Consider the following 19,226-nt stretch of genomic DNA (forward strand, 5'->3'; position numbering starts at 1 on the left):
GTCAGTGAGTATTGAGAATTCTATTCCATCACACAGCACCTGTAGGAGCTCTCCAGCACCACCTGGGATGGCCCAGCATGGGGGGAGAGGCCTTTAAAAGAAAATTAATTGGTTCTCTGCATTCAAAGAGCCCTTGCCAGATGTTGGCTGTGGCACTGGGGCTGTCACTGTGATATTGTCTGAAAAATCCCTTTCCCTGCATTTCTTCTCCTGGGAAGATGAGAAGCCTCAGAGAAAAAAAACAATATTATCTCATTTGCTTCTCCCTGTTTTGCTGCTTTGGAATGTGGCTGGAGATTGTTTACCAACAGGTGCATGTTTGATTGGTTTCATGTGATTTGGTTTTAATTAATGACCAACCACCATCAGACTCTGAGGAGTCAGTCATGAGTTTTTAATTAGTATCTTGTTAAGCCTTCTGTCTGTATCCTTTCTCTTTCTTTAGTATAGTTTTAGTATAGGAATAAATATAATATAATATAATATAATATAATATAATATAATATAATATAATATAATATAATATAATATAATATATAATAATGTAGCCTTCTAAGAACATGGAGTCAGATTCTCAATTCCTCCTTCATCCTGGGGACCTCACAAACTCAACACTGGGGTCATGGTTTGGAGGTGAACACAGTGGTGCTGTGTTAAGGGTTGGACTTTTCCAACCTTCCTGATTCTGTAAGGAGACTTCTCATCCCTGTTCAGACCCTGCAGGGATCAAAACAAGCCATCTTTCTTCTTCAGGACCCAAATCCCTAATGCAGAGGTTGAATTTGAGCTTTTCTTTTCTTAAAACAGCACCTGCAAAAGCTTCGGCTCTCCAGCATAATCTGGGAAAACTCAAAATGGGTAGAGAGGCCCTTAAAAAATTACATGGTTCTCTGAGCCCAAAGAACACTTGAGAGATGATAGCTGTAAATTCTGCAGAAGAGGCTCTTGCTTACAAGGCTCCAAATCTTGTAATCATCCCTCTAAATGAAAATATTTGTTTTAAGCAGTCCAACTGTTTTAATTTCCCATTTTGCCCTTTAAAAGAATAATCTGAGGAAGAGGCAGCAAGTGAAGCATCTCCATTTGAAATCTATTCAACATCTAAATCAGAGACAATGTGACTCTTCTAGAAACCCACAGACCTCTGGGTCTGGAAAAATCCTTAAACACAAAAAATGGACTGGCATTAGTTCTGTTGAGAGTCACATCTTTCACAGTAATACATTAAATTTGGGATCTAACTCCTCAAATTTTGATTATCTCAACAGCAGCCTTGCTGGTTATCCAATATCATCTCACAATACCTATTTTTGAGAGGCTACCTGGGTTTTTCTGGGTTAAACTCCTCCACAGGAGTCACTGCCATGACAGGCTACATCAAAGGCAGACATTCTATAGCAACACAGAGCACACAAACCACTGAACCACTCCTTGCTTGCAGAGAGGCTTTTTTCCCCCTCTGCTCTGCCTGTTAAAAGAGCTTCAGGAAATCACTTTAATGCCCAGTCCATGTGCTTTAGCAATCCAGCCAGAAATGGCTCTACAACTACTCCATCCAGACTATGGAGCAGCTTGATTTCACATTTTTCTAAGGATTCAGCTCTGGAAATCAGCACTTATATCAATCTGCTGGCAGGGAGAATCCAGCCTGGAAGCTGGGATGCCTGGGGAGTTCCATCAGCTCAGGGACATTTATTCCATAACCCACTGAGATGATGTTTTTCCTAGCAGGACATGAGGGAGAAAAATCCACCAGCACCCAGTTAAGCCATTTTATAATCATATATCCTTCACTACAAGAGGAAAAAATTAATAATCAGGCATTTTCATCTTCATTTGTCAGGCAGTTAAAGAAGGAGTGGGGTGTGATAGGATTTGGCTTGTGATAGAGTCACCTCTTCATGGGACAAGGAGGGGTTTCTTGGCCTTTTTGAGGCACAAAACTGCAACTCCAAAACCAGCAGCTCCCACTGGAGCTTCTTTCCCATTTATGCCATGGAAAGCATCCAGTTTACCCCTCTGTGCTGGGATCATGACAGGTCTGGGTGCTTCAGGGGGAGCTCCAAGCACCCTCCTGGCAGCACCTCTGCCTGCTTCAGTCATTCCATGCTGCAGGTCCTGTCAGCAGCTGAGCTTCCTCACTTAAATAACTGAGGAAAACAGTCCAGCACTCCTCACTCTGGGACAGAAATCCCTCATCCCAGCTTCTCCAAGGAAACAACCAGCAGCAGCTTCCCAGGGAAGCAGAGGAGATCTCTGGGCCAGTTTGTGTCTTCCTGTTCTGGCAAATGCTGGAATAGGAGGAAAACAGAGTTGTGTCCATGGCTGCAAAGGTATGAGATCTTGTCCTGGGCTGATGAAGCTCATCTGTAACTCTCAAGATCTGCTTTCTAGTTAGGAAATGACCATGTACACAAATAGAAACCTTCATTCTTCCAGAGCTGGACCCTGGAGCATGAAAGGCTTTGATACTCTCAGCTCTCATTTTAACAGGAGAATCCCAAGTTTTCCATAAGTTGATGTAGCCTGGTCAGCCTCCTCCTCTTGCCTCCTCAGAAAGATCAGGTTTTGGTCATTCCTGACAAAACCACCCCTAAAACCTGCAGTGAATCAGAATTCATTGTTTTTCTGGACTTCACAGGAACATTGAAACCTTGAGATCTTCAATTCCTCAAGGGTTTGTTCTGCCCTGAAGCCCAGATCCATATGGAATGTCTGACCTTGCTGGAGCTTCCCTAGACCTGAAACCATCAGGAAAGCACCAAATCCAACAGAAGCAGAACAATTATCTCAACCCCAGGTTTTCCTCACTGCTCTTTTCACAGAGGATAAATCAGATAAGAAATAAGAGCCTTCTTTCCAGCACAAAGGAGAGGGAAACACATTTTTGTCTTCATTAGGAATGTTCTTCTGCAGCCAGGCTCTGCACAACTCAGTGAATATCCTGTAAAATTCCTTCCTTTCTCACTCCAACCTAATTTCAGCTGTTAATATTTCCCCTCATCATCTATGCAGAAGCAACACCACCAAAACCTTATCTCTGAGCTGTTCCTCCTCATTAATATAATCTTATTATATCAATTTTATCTCATCCACCAGGAATTAAAAGTTGGTTAAGGTGCACCAATCCAGCAGTGCTAATTTAAAATTTAGCAAAGGGTATAGACCAAATGCAAGGATAAAGAATAGCAGATATCTTAAAGGTTCTTCCCACTCATATGGAAAATTTTTTCATCAACAAATTCCTTTTACTTCAGAGGTTTGGAAGCTGTTTTGCAATCTGACTTCAAGAAAAATGTAAGATCTAAAAATATGGTTCACAATCTGTTGCACAATAACTCCAGCAGAAATACAGTGCAATAATTAGATAATTATGGTTAATAACTCATCATTGCTTTCCCACCACTTTCTTCTCCCTCTTCAGAGCAACAAAAGGAAGAAACAAGGAAAGTTTTGCACAAGACACCTTCAGGCTGTGAGCTTATTTTTTAAATCATCTCTTGTCGTGGAAGCCAGGATTACTCACATGGATGCATTTAAAGCTTTGGCTCACTTTCCTAAGAGGCTGAACCCACCCTTTTCACTCTCATGTATGTAATCACAGCATTTGCATCCTGACCTTTAAAATCTTTTGGTGTTAAGGCAACACTCCCCAAAACCCTCCACAGAGCTGCCTCACCCCACAGGAGCAACTTCCATCCTCTCATCAGCAGCACCTACATATCCTTACTGCTGTTACCCTTCCTATGGCATCCAAAGAGGAGAAAACTGCCCAGAAGTCCTCTTGGTTGACACCATTTTACTTTATAAACTAGTTTTGTTCATTGTGGTCCTGCTCTGTAAGTGCCAGGTGTAAAAAAGTAGCACAAAAAGCACAAAATATCATCCAGCTCTCCTCTCTCTCAGGACACAGCCCTGATATGCCATCACTTCTTTTTCACATGGAGATCACATCCTTCTCTTTCATAAGAGATTCAAAACCAAGGGGAGATTTTTCCTTGTTTGTTGATGGTGTTGTCTCCTTTTTGATTATTTTTTTTTTTAATCCTCTATTTCTCTCCATTTTTCCCCAGCCATAAGTAGAGGGCAGGAGAAGAAGAGCAAGCAGAAGGAAAAGTATTGTGACAGTTGTCCCAGCAAACTGGCTGTGAAGGCTAAAATATGTGCATGCCTTTAGGCACCTATCCCACATATCCCAGCCATTTCTCTGGGAATTAACATATTTCTTGACAACTCTGACTTTAAGACTGCACAGGAATAAAGCAAGAGTCAAAAAGGCACAGCTTTGGCTGGCTCAGGGACTCAGGTTCTGGCCTGTCCCCTGTGAAGGGACAGCCTGGCTCACCCCACAGGCCCGACTTGGAGACAATAACTTCAAACCCCAGTTCTGGTCAAGTGCAAGCTGGGGTGAAGCCACCACATCTCATAAATCCCAGGTGACAGAGTTCTTAAGGGCCTGCTCCTCCAATGTTTAACAGTGTTGACAATTAATCAGCGTCCAAATTAATTGTCAGACAAAGTAATCAGTGTCTAAATAGTGTGGAATGTCTGACTTCAATTTTCAGCTACAAAGTTTGGATGGTTCCATCAAAGGACCTAAGAAATCTTTTGGTCCAGGCTCCCAGACTTTGGCAGGCAAAGCAGTCCATGAACCAGTTTGCTTGTCCCTTTGAGAAGTTCCTTTATTAGCATTTCTCAGTAATTAGCATTTTCTGGCTCATTTTTTCAGCATTCTTAGCTTGTTAACAGCAGATTTCTATAACATCCAAGAGCTGAATGCCCTGGAGGGGCTGTGGTCACCTACTGCATGTGTTTGCAAAGAGAAGCAGCCCAGAGAGAGACAGGGTGGATGGAACAAGCACCACCATCTTAACCCAAAAGGGCACATTCTGAACCTCTGCTCCTCCCAGCAGCAGGAAAAGGTTTGGATGTCAGTGATTTTGCTCATCTAAGCCAGGTACTTACATGATACAGAGCCAGGACTGCTGATACTGCACCCCCGTGACTGTGGCTGTGACCCCTTGAATTGTGTCTGATAGAAGGTGAACTGGGAAGAGAAGAGAGGGAAACATCACAGGCTGTCCTCATTTATTCTGCAGCTGTAAATAACATTTCTGTCTAAATGGAAGCTGACTACTAATCCCAAGCATTCCTATCTGCCCAGTGGACTAATGCAGGGGTGGGGGCTGACAGAGAGAGATGGAAACATTTGCCCTGCTGCTTTTGAACTGCGTCCTTAAACTATTCACAGCTTAGAAAGGCAGCTGCTTTCTCCTCCCAACATCATCCTCCTGCAGTACTGGGTTATTAGATTAGCATTATCCACCACACACACACAGACAGGACTGGGAGGGATGTCACCTTCCCAATCCCCTGCCCTCTCTCCCCCTCTTCCCAGCTACTGCTCTCACACTATTTTACAGCACTACTTACTTTTTGTTCTTTATTGGCAGAAAGCCTAAATTTAAAGGGATTACAAACGCGAAGCTCTAAGACAGGTAGCAAGAAGTAACCAAAGCATGAACATGCTTACTACATGCTCAGGACTTGACATATCTGTTAAACAAATTCACTCAGGCTGTGACAGTTACATTTGAGGTGCGCTGGATATGATTGTGCATTCATTCCTGGTGACTCTGAACCATCAAGGGTGCCTACAGAGAAACAATGCTCAGTTAAGCTTCTTCACATCTTGGGCTAAAAGGCAGTGTTTTTTTAGACTACACTACAACTTTTTTTGATAGCTTAAGGTGATACCAGTTGTTGATAGCTTAAGGTGATACTATTTGTTGATAGGTTAAGGTGATACCAGTTGTTGATAGCTTAAGGTGATACCAAGCCAACAACCTTGGCCAGGGCTGCCCCCAGTTGAGCTTCTGGAGGAAAAAATCAAGTGTCTCCAATTTCCTCCAGTGGGCTGGAAGTGACATAAAAGGATCAACCCTCCTCAATTACTCATCCAAAGCAGGCAAAATTCCTCAGCCTGTGTGAATTCAGGTGGAGAATCACAAGGCAAAGGAGCCTTTGCTGACGAGGACAAGCAAACCAAAAGGGTCCACGCAGACAAGACACCCCAGAGAGCACCACAATGGATGATCTTAATGAAACAGGGGCAAGACTCCACCAAAACACAAAAACCCTGGAGAAATGAGGCCCTTCAGTCTGAATGACATGGAAAAAAAAAAATCAACCCACAGAGTCACATGCAACGTGCAAGCCCGGGGACCACACAGTGATTGTCCAGCACACCCCACCATGGCAAGGATGGCAAATGAAGAGCAGCCCAGCAGCCAAAGCAAAGCAAGAGCTGATTACCGTTCCCTTCCCGTGGGGTCCCTGAATCTGTGAATAAAGTGTTCATGATTTTTTCGAAGTTGCAGCTGGGCTCCATGTTCTCAGGATCCTCGGCGAAGTGTTTCAGCATCTCCCGGAGAACATCGTCCAAGGACGTGGCTGTTTCATCCAGGATGATGCTGGCTCTGGCCAAGAAACCATCCAGGTCTCTCTGGGCTCTCACCTCCTCCTCAAAATTCTTTAATTTCAGGTACTGTGTTGAGAAAAGAGCATGAGACAGCTGTACACAAAACCAGCAAAGTAGAATTTGGGTCCTTCACAAGCAGTTTTGTTGAGGTTAGCACCCAACCAAAGATTCTACTGGCCATTCAGATCACAGGAGAAAAGGCTTTTTATGCATTAATGTATTGAAGGTTTGCATTTTCAAGGCTTATCCTAACAGTGTGCCCACAGGTACCATTTATACCCTGACACAGAAAGCAGAATTTTCAAAAAAAGAGTTTTTATGTGGTTGGATTTTTTTTTTTTTTAGCCTAGAATAAGTTGGTCTAAAAGCAAAAATACTTAAGGTAGCATTTAAAATCTTTTTTAGATTCAAATAATTCAGGAAGTTTGAAAAAACATGGGAAAGCTATCTGGGAGAAATGGACACTGAGCTCAGCAGCATGAAAAATCACCAGTATGAATCTCAGTGCCAAGTCAACCCAGTGGTCCTCAAACTGGGAACCATCTGTCCCCAGTGCTCCCAGTTAGGGAGCCTGAAGTGGCAGGTGGGAAATCTCATCCAGCCCATCAGCTTTGCTGACATTTGCTAAATTTCTGTTCTTTCCACTTCCATGGAAGTTTTCTTCCTTTGTGGATTTAGCTTTAAAGCAATAGTGAGTAAAAGACAGCAGAGGCTGAAACTATCCCAGCTCTCTACTGGTTCCTTCTGCTGTCCCAGACTTATTGGCCTTGAGATGGAAGAGACAGCCCCAGTGTGTCAGGACTCAGTTTCTTCATGCAGGAAAAGTTAATTCTTTATTCACACAACTCATTTAATGCAGTTTTTACAGCCCTCATGGGCAACTTTAACTGGTTAATAGCTTTCTTGCTAATTACTCTATTGGTTAGTAAAAGGTATTTTACTTGTCTATCAAATATTTCTTTTCTTGAATTGTTTACATATTATCTTCACTGATGGGACTGAGCTTATTGTTTATATAGATGTACTTGTCTTCTACCCTACAAATAGACTGTTGTGTTAACAAACTCTCATTTTCAAGATGTTTTTGCATGAGAACTTGCAAAGTACTTCTCTGCACTTAGAAGTGATAGGTCAGCTATTAATTTAGCAGAGCAGCCCTGATTTTATGAGGCTTTTCTTTTATAATTTTTCTACCTGTCTGCAACATATGTTCCAGATCCTCAACTCCTTTCTGTACCTGTCAGCTGGGAAAGTGATTAATTGAGTGATCAAACTACAAATTCCCATTGCAGAGTCCTTGGAAATCCACACACAAGCACTGGACAAGGAGGGCTGGCAGTCCTGGCCCTCTCCTTCAACAGCCTGAGTGAGGAAATGGGAACTGAGCTGCTCTATGGATCTTCCTTCCCATGGGAAAGCTGCCAAGCTCAATTTGTGATGCTGAGAACCAGATTGTCAAGAGACATTGAAACCCTCAGCTCCCCTCAGGCTCAGGAAGAATCAAGCTCTGATTTGCTTTTACAAATCTGATCCCCAGGTGCCTCCACAGCCAGGACCGTGCCACATTTCCCCCAGGGTGCAGGGCCATCCCTCATGGGTCCTCTCCTTCCATGCACACTCTCTCTTACCTTTTCCATTTATAGACACAGGCAAAAAAATGCTAACATCTCCCTAATTACTGTAATTATCACAGCAACTATCAAGTTGTCAGTACACATCCATTGCAATTAGCACTGTTTTACTTTGCATCAATCACTCTTTCCACAGCATCCTTGAGAGGGAGGATTCTCTGAAGCGTTTCAGCTCCCACCCCCAAGGCTTTGGAGCCATCTGCTCGTAGGAGAGGAGACAGTGACACAGCTACAACTCCACCTCAGAAGTGCAAGGAGTGAGTCTGTCTCAAAAGTGAGAGCAGATTAACCTACACCTGTAATAAGAGCTTTCAAAATAGCAAAAGTGGCTTTGTGTCACCAACTTCTGGAGAGAAACAACCAGAAGCAGAACAGCAGAAGGAGAAAGGTGAGGGACAGGAAAAAATTAATCAAAGGCATTCATGTGGGTTATCTGCCCAGATCACAGAATCACAGAATGGTTTGGGTTGAAGGGACCTTAAAGATTATCCAGTTTCACCCCTGCCATGGGCAGGGACACCTTCCACTATCCCAGGGTGCTCAGAGCACTATCCAGCCTGGCCTTGGACACTTCCAGGGTGGGGCAGACACAGCTGCTCTGGGCAAGCTGTGCCAGGGCCTCACCATCTTCATGATAAAGAGTTTTTTCCTAATATCCAGTCTAAACCTATCCTCTTTCAGTCTGAAGTCATTTCCCCTTGTCCTGTCACTCCAGACTATTTTCAGTTACCTCTTCCTATCTTTCTTGTAGCTCCCTTCAGGCACTGGAAGGCCCCGGTTCATCTCAATCAACCCTGATCCTGCAGCAGCAGCTCAATGCAAATCAGGAGGATTCAGCTCCAGCTGAGCCACAGGCTTCAAGCAATGCCTTGGAAAAATAACTTTCCATGGCCCACAGCTGTTTCATTTCCCTGCTGTTGGTCCTTTATAGGAAATAGGGGGAAGACTCATATTTATCATCCATTTATCATTATTATCAGTTCCTAAGATTAGGGAAGGCATTGTAGAGTCATGGAATGGTTTGGGCTGGAAGGGAACTCAAAGCTCATCCAGTTCCATCCCCTGCCATGGGCACGAACACTTTCCACTAGCCCAGGATGCTCCAAAGCCCTGTCCAGCCTGGCCTTGGGCACTTCCAGGGATCCAGGGGCAGCCACAGCTGCTCTGGGCACCCTGTGCCAGGGCCTCACCACCCTCACAAGGGAGCATCTCTAACACCCAATCTAAATCTACTCTCTGAGCTTAAAGAGGCTTTATGCACATTAAACATCACAAGGCAAGCAGCCACCATGAAAGGAGAGAAATCCATCACTCCCTGAGACACACCAAAATCAAATTACTGGAAGCACTGGCACAGCAAAGCCTCAGAGACAGCTCAGGCACCACTGTTCCAGCCAGGACCCCCACTGGGTTCAGGGGAGATTAATGAATGCTCCCTCACTAATATTTTTAGCTGGATAGTCAAGTCACACCAGGAAACTTGATGCTGGAAATTTGATGCTGGAAACTGCTTAGGATGAAACCCAAGTCAGCTACCCAAGAGCCATTTGAACAGCTCTGGGCATCCTTGATTGCAAAGCTCCACCTTGCACCGTGACAGGAACAGAGGCTGTTGTGCCAAAAAAGGGGGAAAACACTGAAACACCCTCCCCTGACTTCAGACAGGCCAAAATCACACATTCTAACTTATCAACAAGGCACAAATTGCAAGCTCTCTCCTGGCTGGCTGCTCAGGAGGGAGACACCTTCACTTAGAGCCACCAGCAGATTTTCTGTGGTGTCCAAAATATCCCATTCTGCTGAGCAGAGTTCTGCCTGGGCTGCTGCCATGGTTCTTTGGGCCAATTCCCTCAGAACCACTCTGTGATGGTGATTAAATAGCTCAAACTGTGTGAAGAACCTTTATTCCTGCCCTGCTATATAGCAAATTGCCTGAGACACAAACTGCCCTCCCAGAACCACGGGCTTCCACCAGAGACAGGGACAACCTACAGGGAAACCTCTCCAGACCAAGCTTCTCACTTCTCTGCTGGTGATTCCCCCTTCCCAGACACTTGGAGCCATCTCCTCCATGAGTCAGGTCTCAATTTCCTTTGCATTTGAAGCACAAAATTTCCACTCATCCTCCCTGGAGGGAAAAACTGGCAAAAGTGTCTTTTTCTCAAGCCCTGCTAAAGCTCTCTGGTATTTATGGCTGCACAGCACACTAAAATGCTCAAGTATGAACTACAGGCCAGAAACAGCAAGAATCCTACAGCTCTGAAAAGGAAAAACAAAATAGAAGAGACACTTGTGAGTTAGCAGTTTCCAACTATTCCTTATCAGAGGCAGATCCTGCATTTGGGCTTAGAATTTGCACTTTTAAGTGATTAAGTTCTCAGGTTACTTTCAGTCAAGTGTGTATGACTGAGAACCTTGGCACTGGGACTAGACAAGACAAATTAGGGATAAAGACATTTTCATTCCTGAGCATAGAATTGCCTATTTTAACTTTCCATGATTCTATACCAAACAATGTTTAATTTTTTTTTTTTTTTGGTGGTGGCTTTGTTTTGGGTGGTGTTTTCTTGGGTATCGATTTGCTTTGGGGTTTTTTGTTAACTTGGGGAAAAGGTTTCTAAAGCTATCACACATTTCCTCCCACTACTAATTCACACTTCTGAAATATCTTTTCAGGATTTGAGCTGTCTTAGAGTCCTAAAGCAAAGCAGAATTAAAGAGCTCTCTGGGATTCCCTAAAAAGCCCCCAAAGCTTATAAGGCTACACAAACTAAAACCTCAAGTCACAACTTGCAACAAAGCCTGAAATCCAAGACCTGAGGCACTGGCACAGCTGCCCAAGGCTGTGGTGGAGTGGAGTCCCCATCCCAGGAGGGATTTAAAAGCTGTGTGGAAGTGGCACTTGGGGACATGTCAGCGGTGGCCTTGGCAGTGCTGGGGGAATGGTTGGATTTGTGACCTTAGAGGGTTTACCCAACCTAAATGATTCTGTGATTTACCAGGATCAGTGATGCTACAAGTTCCCATGACAACAGCCACTCCTTCAGGCAAGAATTCAGGACAACTTAATGCACCACCAGCCTCACAACCCTAAAGGTGAAACTTCCCAGAGAATCCGAGAATTAAAGAATGGGTTGGGTTGGAAGGGACCTCTAAGATCACCCAGTGCCACCCCTGCCATGGCAGGGACACTTTCACTAGCCCAGGTTGCTCCAAGCCCTGGCCAGCCTGGCCTTGGACACCTCCAGGGACCCAGGGGCAGCCACAGCTTCTCTGGGCACCCTGTGCCAGGGCCTGCCCACCCTCACAGAGAAGTTATTAAAAAAACAACCCAATTCCTCCCTGAGTACTTTCTGAGCCTTTCCACAGCTGAAGGTTTGGAATAACAAAGCCTATTGAGGTTTTTTTTGCACTTTCACCTTATCATTAGAGAGTTACAGTCTCAAGAGCAAGTGTAAACTAAGTGTGGGCTCCTAATCCTCCTCCTAGCCTGCTGGTTTCCAGGGATCTCACTCCTGCTGAACCTCATGAAGGATGACTGAATAGCTGGAATAAAGAGGGAACCAAATCCCAGCCATGTCTGCTGGGTGTCTCTGTTTCCAGCTCCAGAGGAGCTCAGCAGCCAGGACACACTTGGATCCCTGTGGAGGCAGCTGCAGAAGAGAAAGTGATGAATTAACATGTCAAGGAATTGTCTGGGACAAAAAGCAGTGGAACAATCAGAATTACAGAGAAATTGTTCTGAGAATCATCAGCACGTGGCTTTTTAGGTTTAAAGAAAGGGAGAGGAATTGAAGAGAAGAAGCATTTAAATGCCTTTTGCTTAGGCCAGCAACAAGCAGCCCCTCAGTGCGTTTCATGATCCTTTTCTCTACTTCTGGATGATGAAAAAAGCAAATTGGTCACACAGCACCTCTACTTACCTTCCTTGATGTGTGCAGTAACACGCAGCCAGCACCTTCACTTTCAGCTGGAAAGAAGGAAAAAAAAACCCCACATCAGAAGAGTGTTACTATCAGAGGTACCTGACAGGCAGCAGGAGCTGAGCAGGAGGCTCAGGAGGAGGTGAAGCATCACTCTCTTGGCAGGGGATGATCTCTAGAGAAAAGCAGAGATTCAGTTTTTACAACATCTCCCATTTTGGAAGCGTGAACCAAGCACGCTTGGATTGGCATTATCTGATCACTCGGGGATTGTGTCTTGCAGCTTTTTTTGGCTTGGTTTTTGTAACTCTGATGTATTTTTACTCTTCCCTTCTCTCACTCCCTCTCCACCTCCCCAAAAATCTAACTCCTAATCCTTGAAGTAATCATTTAATCCAATGCATCGCTGTTTGATAGATTGAGGCTACGATTTCATGAGTCACCCTCGTTTGGAAACCCTCCTTGTCCTCGTTAAGGAGTCAACAATAACAGCCAGGCACTTCCAAGGGATTGCAGGCAGTGACTCCAAGATGAGCGCATTAATGTCCTGTCAACTCACCACGCTGCCTCCATAAATCTGAGGAGAAAGCAACACAGCTCTTGGGAAAGAAAACTGCTGTTTAGGGACTAGTAAATGTCATTGAATACACAGGATGGGGGAACCCGGGAAATTCCCACTTCAAACTTCCAAGCGCCAACAATAACATTTTCTTACAGTAACTACAAAGAATTTTTTGGCTATCAGCTACAAAACAAAACAAAATCAAGCTGTCTTTGCCAAAAGCCCACTCCTTGCAGCCAAGGCAGCCTCTCTGTGGCATTATTTGTCCCACAGGTACCTTTTGTGCAGAGAATCACAGAACAGTTTGGGTTGGAAGGGATCTTAAAGACCATCAAGGTCACCTTCCACTTGACCAGGCTGCTCCAAGCCCCATGCAACCTGGCCTTGAACACTTCCAGCCTGGCATCCTTCTCCTTAAGTTCTAAAAAAACCCCCCAAAAAGCCTGAGCTGCTACCAAAATGAAGCACATGAACAGCTTTAATTTGAACGAGCGCAGTAGCAGCAGCATGGAAAAACCCACTGAAGACCAAAACTTTTCCAGAGGCCAAGCTGTGGAAAACTACAGAGATGTAACACGGAGTTACAGTTATTCAGATGAGGGTTTTGCTTCCTTTCCAGATCTCTGCTTCCAAATCCTAACCTGTAAGAGCTGCTGCAATCCCATGACTTGGCCACTTACCTTCAAGCCAAGCCCTGCTACTCTCCAAAAAATAAGCTGAGGGTGTAACTCACGTTAGAACTCCAGAACTCCAAAAAAAAACCAATTATCTTTTGCATGCAGAAAGCTGATTTAAACAGAATCATTGCTGATCAAACAGAAATTTGAGTTTTGCCCTCGATGGGGTTCAAAGGCTCCAACTCAAAGTGGGAGCAGAGCTGCAGAAGAGAGGGAAAGGATTGACTTCATCTCCCCCTAAACAAAATGAGGTGGTTCAGAGGCTTTGGTTACATCACCCAACTTCTCCCAGATTTCACTTGGATGCTGCACATGTGTTTAAAAGCATCACTTAACCAGACAAGTCTGCTGCTGCAACAGCCCCAATTATTCCTGCTTTTGCTGCGCCTTTTCGAAAACACAAGCTGTTTCATCTAAAAAATGCAATTTATTATTAAAAAGCAAGCACCCAAATAAACCAGAAACATCAAGCATTTTCCCCAGGCTCTCACATCTGTAGTTCTCCAATGCTCACTTACCCAACTTTCAGCCTAATTACACATGCAGAAGTATGCGGGGAGATTTGGAAGCCCATAAATATTCATTGAGGAGAAAACATGTTTTGGTTTATCTGCTTTTGCAAGAAATAGTTCTGGAGAGACAAAAAATACCCACAGTCCTGAACAATAGCAGGCACATGCTGAAGAGAGAGCTGCAGCCTGTCCTCATGGATACATGGAAATGGAACAGAAATTCTTGTTGTGCTTTTATCAGGCAGCAACTCTTGGTTCCTCTTATCATTTTTGAGGTGTATCAATCTTTGCTGACAGCTCTCTCACTTACCCAGCTGGAGGAGCACCAAGTGCTGCTTTATCAACCCAAGCAAAAACATCTCATTACATCTGTTGGAGCAGGATCTGTCAAACTTCTCAAAAAAGCTGTTCTGGGTACAGAGGTGGCACTTTGGAAAGCCCAGACCTTCATTCATCATTCATCCCAACAACACACAGCTCAGATTTCATCCAGGCAAGGAGATGGATGGGTATGTCCATCCCAGTTCTGGGCTGGTATCTTAAATGCTCACTGGAGTGCTACCAAATCACTCAGGGATAGCAGCAAATCCACTGGAACACGACAAAGGGGAGGGAAATATACACTGAGACTTCTTAAGTGCTCTTCTGCCTTGCTCACAATAAATATCCATTTATTTCCTGCTGGGCAATGTGGGATCAAACCCTGCAGGAGGTTGCCCATGACACATCCAAAGCTCAAGTCCAACCACCACCAGCCTGCCACTCATTTTCTCCTCCTCCACAGCACCATCCCTGCCTCCCTCCAGCCAAGGAGGGGGTAAAAAGAATCAACACCGTTGGCCCTTGCTCCTCCACAAAGGAGCCCTTCATGGGAATGACATGGATACAGAAAACCCTCAATTCACCCTACAAGAAACTCCCCATCAATCTCCTCAGCCAAGAGCAGTAACTTGAAAATCTAAGTAATTTGAGACTTCATACCTGAATGTCACAATGAAACTCCACGAGGAGTTTGAGACCACGTGAAATTTTCACGTCTATTTTTGTGGTCCTCCTTGCCGGACAGAGCAGGCAGCAAAAGCCTATTTTAGGCAAGCGAGCGAGCAAGGGGCATTATTGTGTGTCTGAGGGAGAGCTGCCAGGGGTGGCTGAGCTTATCTGTTGGGCTCTGCTCCAGGTCCTGCCCAGGGGAAAAGCCAAAAAGTCAGCAACGCATCCCCGACATCCCCTGGCAGGCAGATCAAGGCGCCACGCGCATCCCGACGTTCTGGGATGCGTGCACACAGGCACGGAGCGTTACTGGGAACCCCACGAGCGACTCCCAGGGAGCTCAGTTGTGACAACACTGAGGAATTGTAACCATCAGACCTTGTGGCACACTCTGTCTCTCCTTTTATTCTCCAAACAGGCCCCATCCAACTTCAACACAAATGAGATTTAATGCTTGGAAGTTTATTTGCTCGGTTTCATCACAGCTGCTCTGATAATATCCCTGAGAGCAACCCAGAGAAACAAAATCCCCTCCTTGCATCCCTTCCACCCCCTGCTTAGGTAACAACATCTGCCATTCAAGCCTGAAAACAAACCCCTGAAAGTCAAATACCAAAGTTTAAGGTATTTCACCTTTTGTCTTAAGAGATCTCCTTTCACCCAGGATCCCTTTCCATCCTTTTCCTCATCCAGGTCCCCAGTGCTGCCCTTAACACCTGAGAAGATCCAAAAGCCCTTGGAGCAAAGCCACCACTGGATGCCTGCAGCATCTTAAGAGAGTATTTTATTTTGCGATAAAAGGAGTGGAAATTAGAGAAAAAGAGCTTTCTGGCTGTGCACATTTCTTTACATCTACAAACACTCCCTGGTGCATCTTCACAGTAAATATATATAAGCACAGTAAAATAGAGCAGAATACTATATTAGCACTTCCATGTTTTTCCCTGAAAAATACCAAGGACCTGGTGTGAATGGAAGCATTTAAAGTTTTGAGGGCTTATTATTTAAAAAAAAATCTATTTTATCTTTGTTTTTTATCAGGGATAAAATCTAAGACTCAGCCACTTGTGTCGAACCACACCATGAGCAGAAAAAAACTGTTCTGCTTTTCAAATCTGCCTTAAAAATATTTAAATAAAACCCCATCACCACATGGGGTGACAGGAGTTTGTCAGGAGCAGTGGTGACCCCTCTAACACACCACAGGCAGTGAAGGATTGCACAAACAGGATCTCAGAGGGATTCTTTGCTTTGCTGTCCTGAGCCTGGACTAATCACCATCAGATTTGAATAATTTTGGTCAAATATTGTTAGATAAATAACTGTGCTTTCATTATCCCACATTGCCACAACAGGTGATGAGGAAAAGAGCCCGAACTCTGCTGGGTTCATCCCACAGATCCCTAGGTCAAAGGCAGGTGGGAAAAAGGATTCTGGAGCAGCAAAAACAGCAAAACAGGGGAAGAACCATCCCTCACACTCCTGTGTGGGCAACTGGGAAAGAGAGGGGACATCACAAAGACTGATTAGGGGCAAGGTGTCACTTGTCACACACGTGTGCTATAAAAGCCGAATATTTAGCGAAGAAACCCACCTGTGGTGGATTCTATTGGAGCAGGGGGAAAATGTGCATTTTTTTCCATGCACTTTAAATCCCACAGGGGGGATTTTAGCTGCTCCAAAGCACCAAGGTGAAGCACAGAGAAGGGAGGCTGCTGCCTCCGTGCAGAAGCACCCGTGCTCCCCCCACACCTCCCTCAGCTTCCTAAGCAGCTCTTTGAAAACACCCTGGTCAGGAAATTCGGAGGGAGGCCGTCCCCTCCCCGGCACACAATCGCTATATCCACTTTCCATTAGAGGGTAGGAAGCCTCAGGAGCCCAACATCCCACTCTGACATCAAACTGCTAAAACAGGAGTTATCAGATGGAACGCGTGGGTCAGCATTGTGCCTCGAGACATAAAAAGGACCTTGGTATTAATGTGAGGAAATGTGACTATTGTGTGCAGAGTGATACCCATTCAAGCCCAGACCACTTGTCTCTGGACCTTACTCTCTCTGGAATATCCTTGGCGCCAGCATCCAGCTTTTCTCCTCGTCCCCTTGAAGAAAAAAAAAAGTCATTTGGGCAGGGGCTGGGCCAGGCTTTGGATGCCGTGTTTTGTGGCAGCGGGCGTGCACGTGTGCGCCTCTGGAGCACAGGAAACTGTTGATTCTCTGTATCTAGGAATGATCAGTTTGAGCAGGGTGGAACGGCCTTTAATTTCTCCTGAAGCGTAATTGGTGTTCCGCTGCTTCCCCCCCACACCCCGGCAGAGCCACATCCTGCTTTCCAATTGGCTTCTCTCTGCTGGTAGGAGTTTGGCTTGTTCTCCCCAAAACGCTCTAAAATCTCCAGTCTGAGCATCAGCTGCAAGTGGGAAAAGTTCAGCAGCTACAGCTCCACAAATCCTTGAGAAACTGTGCCTAAATTTAAGGAAATATTGTGCAAAAACTCCTGCAATGTAAGGAGAGGTTGAATTGTTTCAGAGCCTCAAACTACAAAAACAACATCCAAAGAACTGTTTTAAAAGCCCAAAATACAAGAACAAGATCCAAATGATTGTTTTAAAACCTGAAACTGAAAGAAAAACCCAAGATTCAAATGATGAAAATATAAGCCTGGCTGATTTAAGGGAGCTGCCAAGGAGATAAGAACACTGTGACTGATGGCAAGGATGTGCCCCCACATATTCCCAAGACTCACTTGCATGACCTGTCCAATAAACTTAAGGCCCAGCTAAACCAAACTGCTGTATTTATTTGCAGGGATTTAATTCCAGGTGTGCTGCAGATAAAGCTTTCCTGGACAAAAGCCTGGAGTGCCAGGACAACGGGGAAATGGTTTCCCACTGATAGAGAGAACATTTAGATTAGACTTGAAAAAGAAATTACTTTACAATGAGGGTGGTGAGGCCCAGTTGCCCAGAGAAGCTGTGGATCCCTGGAAGTGTTCAAGGCCAGGTTGGATGGGGCTTGGAGCAAACTGGTGTAGTGGAAAACATTCCTGCTTACTGCAGGGGGGTTGGACTAGATGACCTTTAAAGGTCACTTCCCACCCAAACAATTCTGTGATTTTACTTGCAAACGTTTATTGTGACTTCAGAAAAAGCCTCAGCCTAAAAACCACCCTGATATTCCCCCAAAAATACAGATCCCAGGTCCAAAAGCCTCCAGCTTCAGATAAACACCCACCTTCCTGTTAGAGCTACGAACATTTGCTGAAAACAAATGTTACCACCAAAATCCAAGTTACAAGGATGAAAAGCAGAAGAGAATTAGCAAAACCTTCCATCAGTTTACACAAGGAAGCACTAAAACACCCAGGAGAAATGACCCAAATGTCACCACTGAGCAGCATTTTAGTGCTCAAGCATCTGCACTGCTTTGGGCTCAGTACTCCCTGCAAAAAGGCAGCCAGTATTAATTAAAAATAAGACAGACCATACCTTGAACCCCAGATTTCTTCAAGCCATCCTGTTTTACACACACCTGTGCACAAAGGCCAGTATTTTATGTCAGTGGTCATTTGTTGGAGTTTTATTGGTCGTGCTGTGTTTTGTTGGCTCAAAGCTTAATCCCACACAGTGATCTTTTAAAAACAGAATTGCAGTGGAGAGCATCCAATTATGCTCATGGAGAGCTGCACACACATCACACAGAGAGGAAAAGCTCAACAGGATGAGGCAGAGCTGTCACTGCATCTGTAATTCCACCTTCACTGCCTGCCAGCACCTGCATCCCAGGGTTCCAACTCATCCCCTCCCTAAATGGGAATTTTGGATCTTTTAGCTCTTTATTAAGGTGGGCAGCAACCTCACAGCAGCTAACCTAAAAAAGTTCTCCAGCAGGAGAGAGTTTGGGCACCACATTCAGCCAAGAGAGCCCATTTTGACTCAAACATTTCACCCAGCTTGGAGAACACAGGAAAATTAGATGAGGATGCAAAGATTCCATTTCCATGCTGGTTCTCCTCTGTGTTTTCAGAGCAACAGAGGATTTTGTAGGATTCTGGTGCACCAGCTCCCCAGGGGTAGGAAATGAGGCGTTTGGGGCCTCTGGCATTGCCTGGGGAAATCCTACTTTTATTTCCCCCTCCTTTCCAGCTTGGACAAACCATGCAAAGGTTCAGCTCCAGCTTTGCTCTAGGAAATCAAAACCTGAGTATAAAAACAAACCTCCTAAAGCTTCCAAAGAGTGGCTGTGACGGAAGGGAATTTCTGTGCAGGGAACAATTCCCTCCCAGACACACCTTGGTTCTGGCATAAATTAACTTCAGTTTGGGAATTGGGTATTTTTTTCAGAAGTTCAGGGTATTTTTCTTGGAGGATTTTAAGGGGTTCATCTCAGCCACCCCTCCAGGAGGATCAGCTGTGCCCTGGGCAGCCACAGATGTGTATAAAATCCAGCCT

At 44.8% G+C, this 19,226-nt stretch overlaps 1 protein-coding gene across 4 annotated transcripts in view; it reads right to left on the reverse strand.

Moving 5' to 3' along the window:
• Positions 1-19,226, reverse strand: part of SLC4A11 (solute carrier family 4 member 11) — a 94,044-nt gene that overhangs the window by 48,153 nt on the left and 26,665 nt on the right. For all 4 annotated transcript variants that reach the window (XM_066548797.1, XM_066548798.1, XM_066548800.1 and 1 more), the window contains exons 4-6: positions 12,036-12,082; positions 6,316-6,547; positions 4,966-5,047 (exon numbers count right to left, since the gene is read on the reverse strand). In XM_066548797.1, the coding sequence (XP_066404894.1) occupies positions 4,966-5,047; positions 6,316-6,547; positions 12,036-12,082 (361 nt within the window). The remainder of the gene's footprint in view (positions 1-4,965; positions 5,048-6,315; positions 6,548-12,035; positions 12,083-19,226) is intronic.

Source organism: Molothrus aeneus, chromosome 4, assembly GCF_037042795.1.
Source record: "Molothrus aeneus isolate 106 chromosome 4, BPBGC_Maene_1.0, whole genome shotgun sequence".
Lineage (NCBI taxonomy): Eukaryota > Metazoa > Chordata > Aves > Passeriformes > Icteridae > Molothrus > Molothrus aeneus.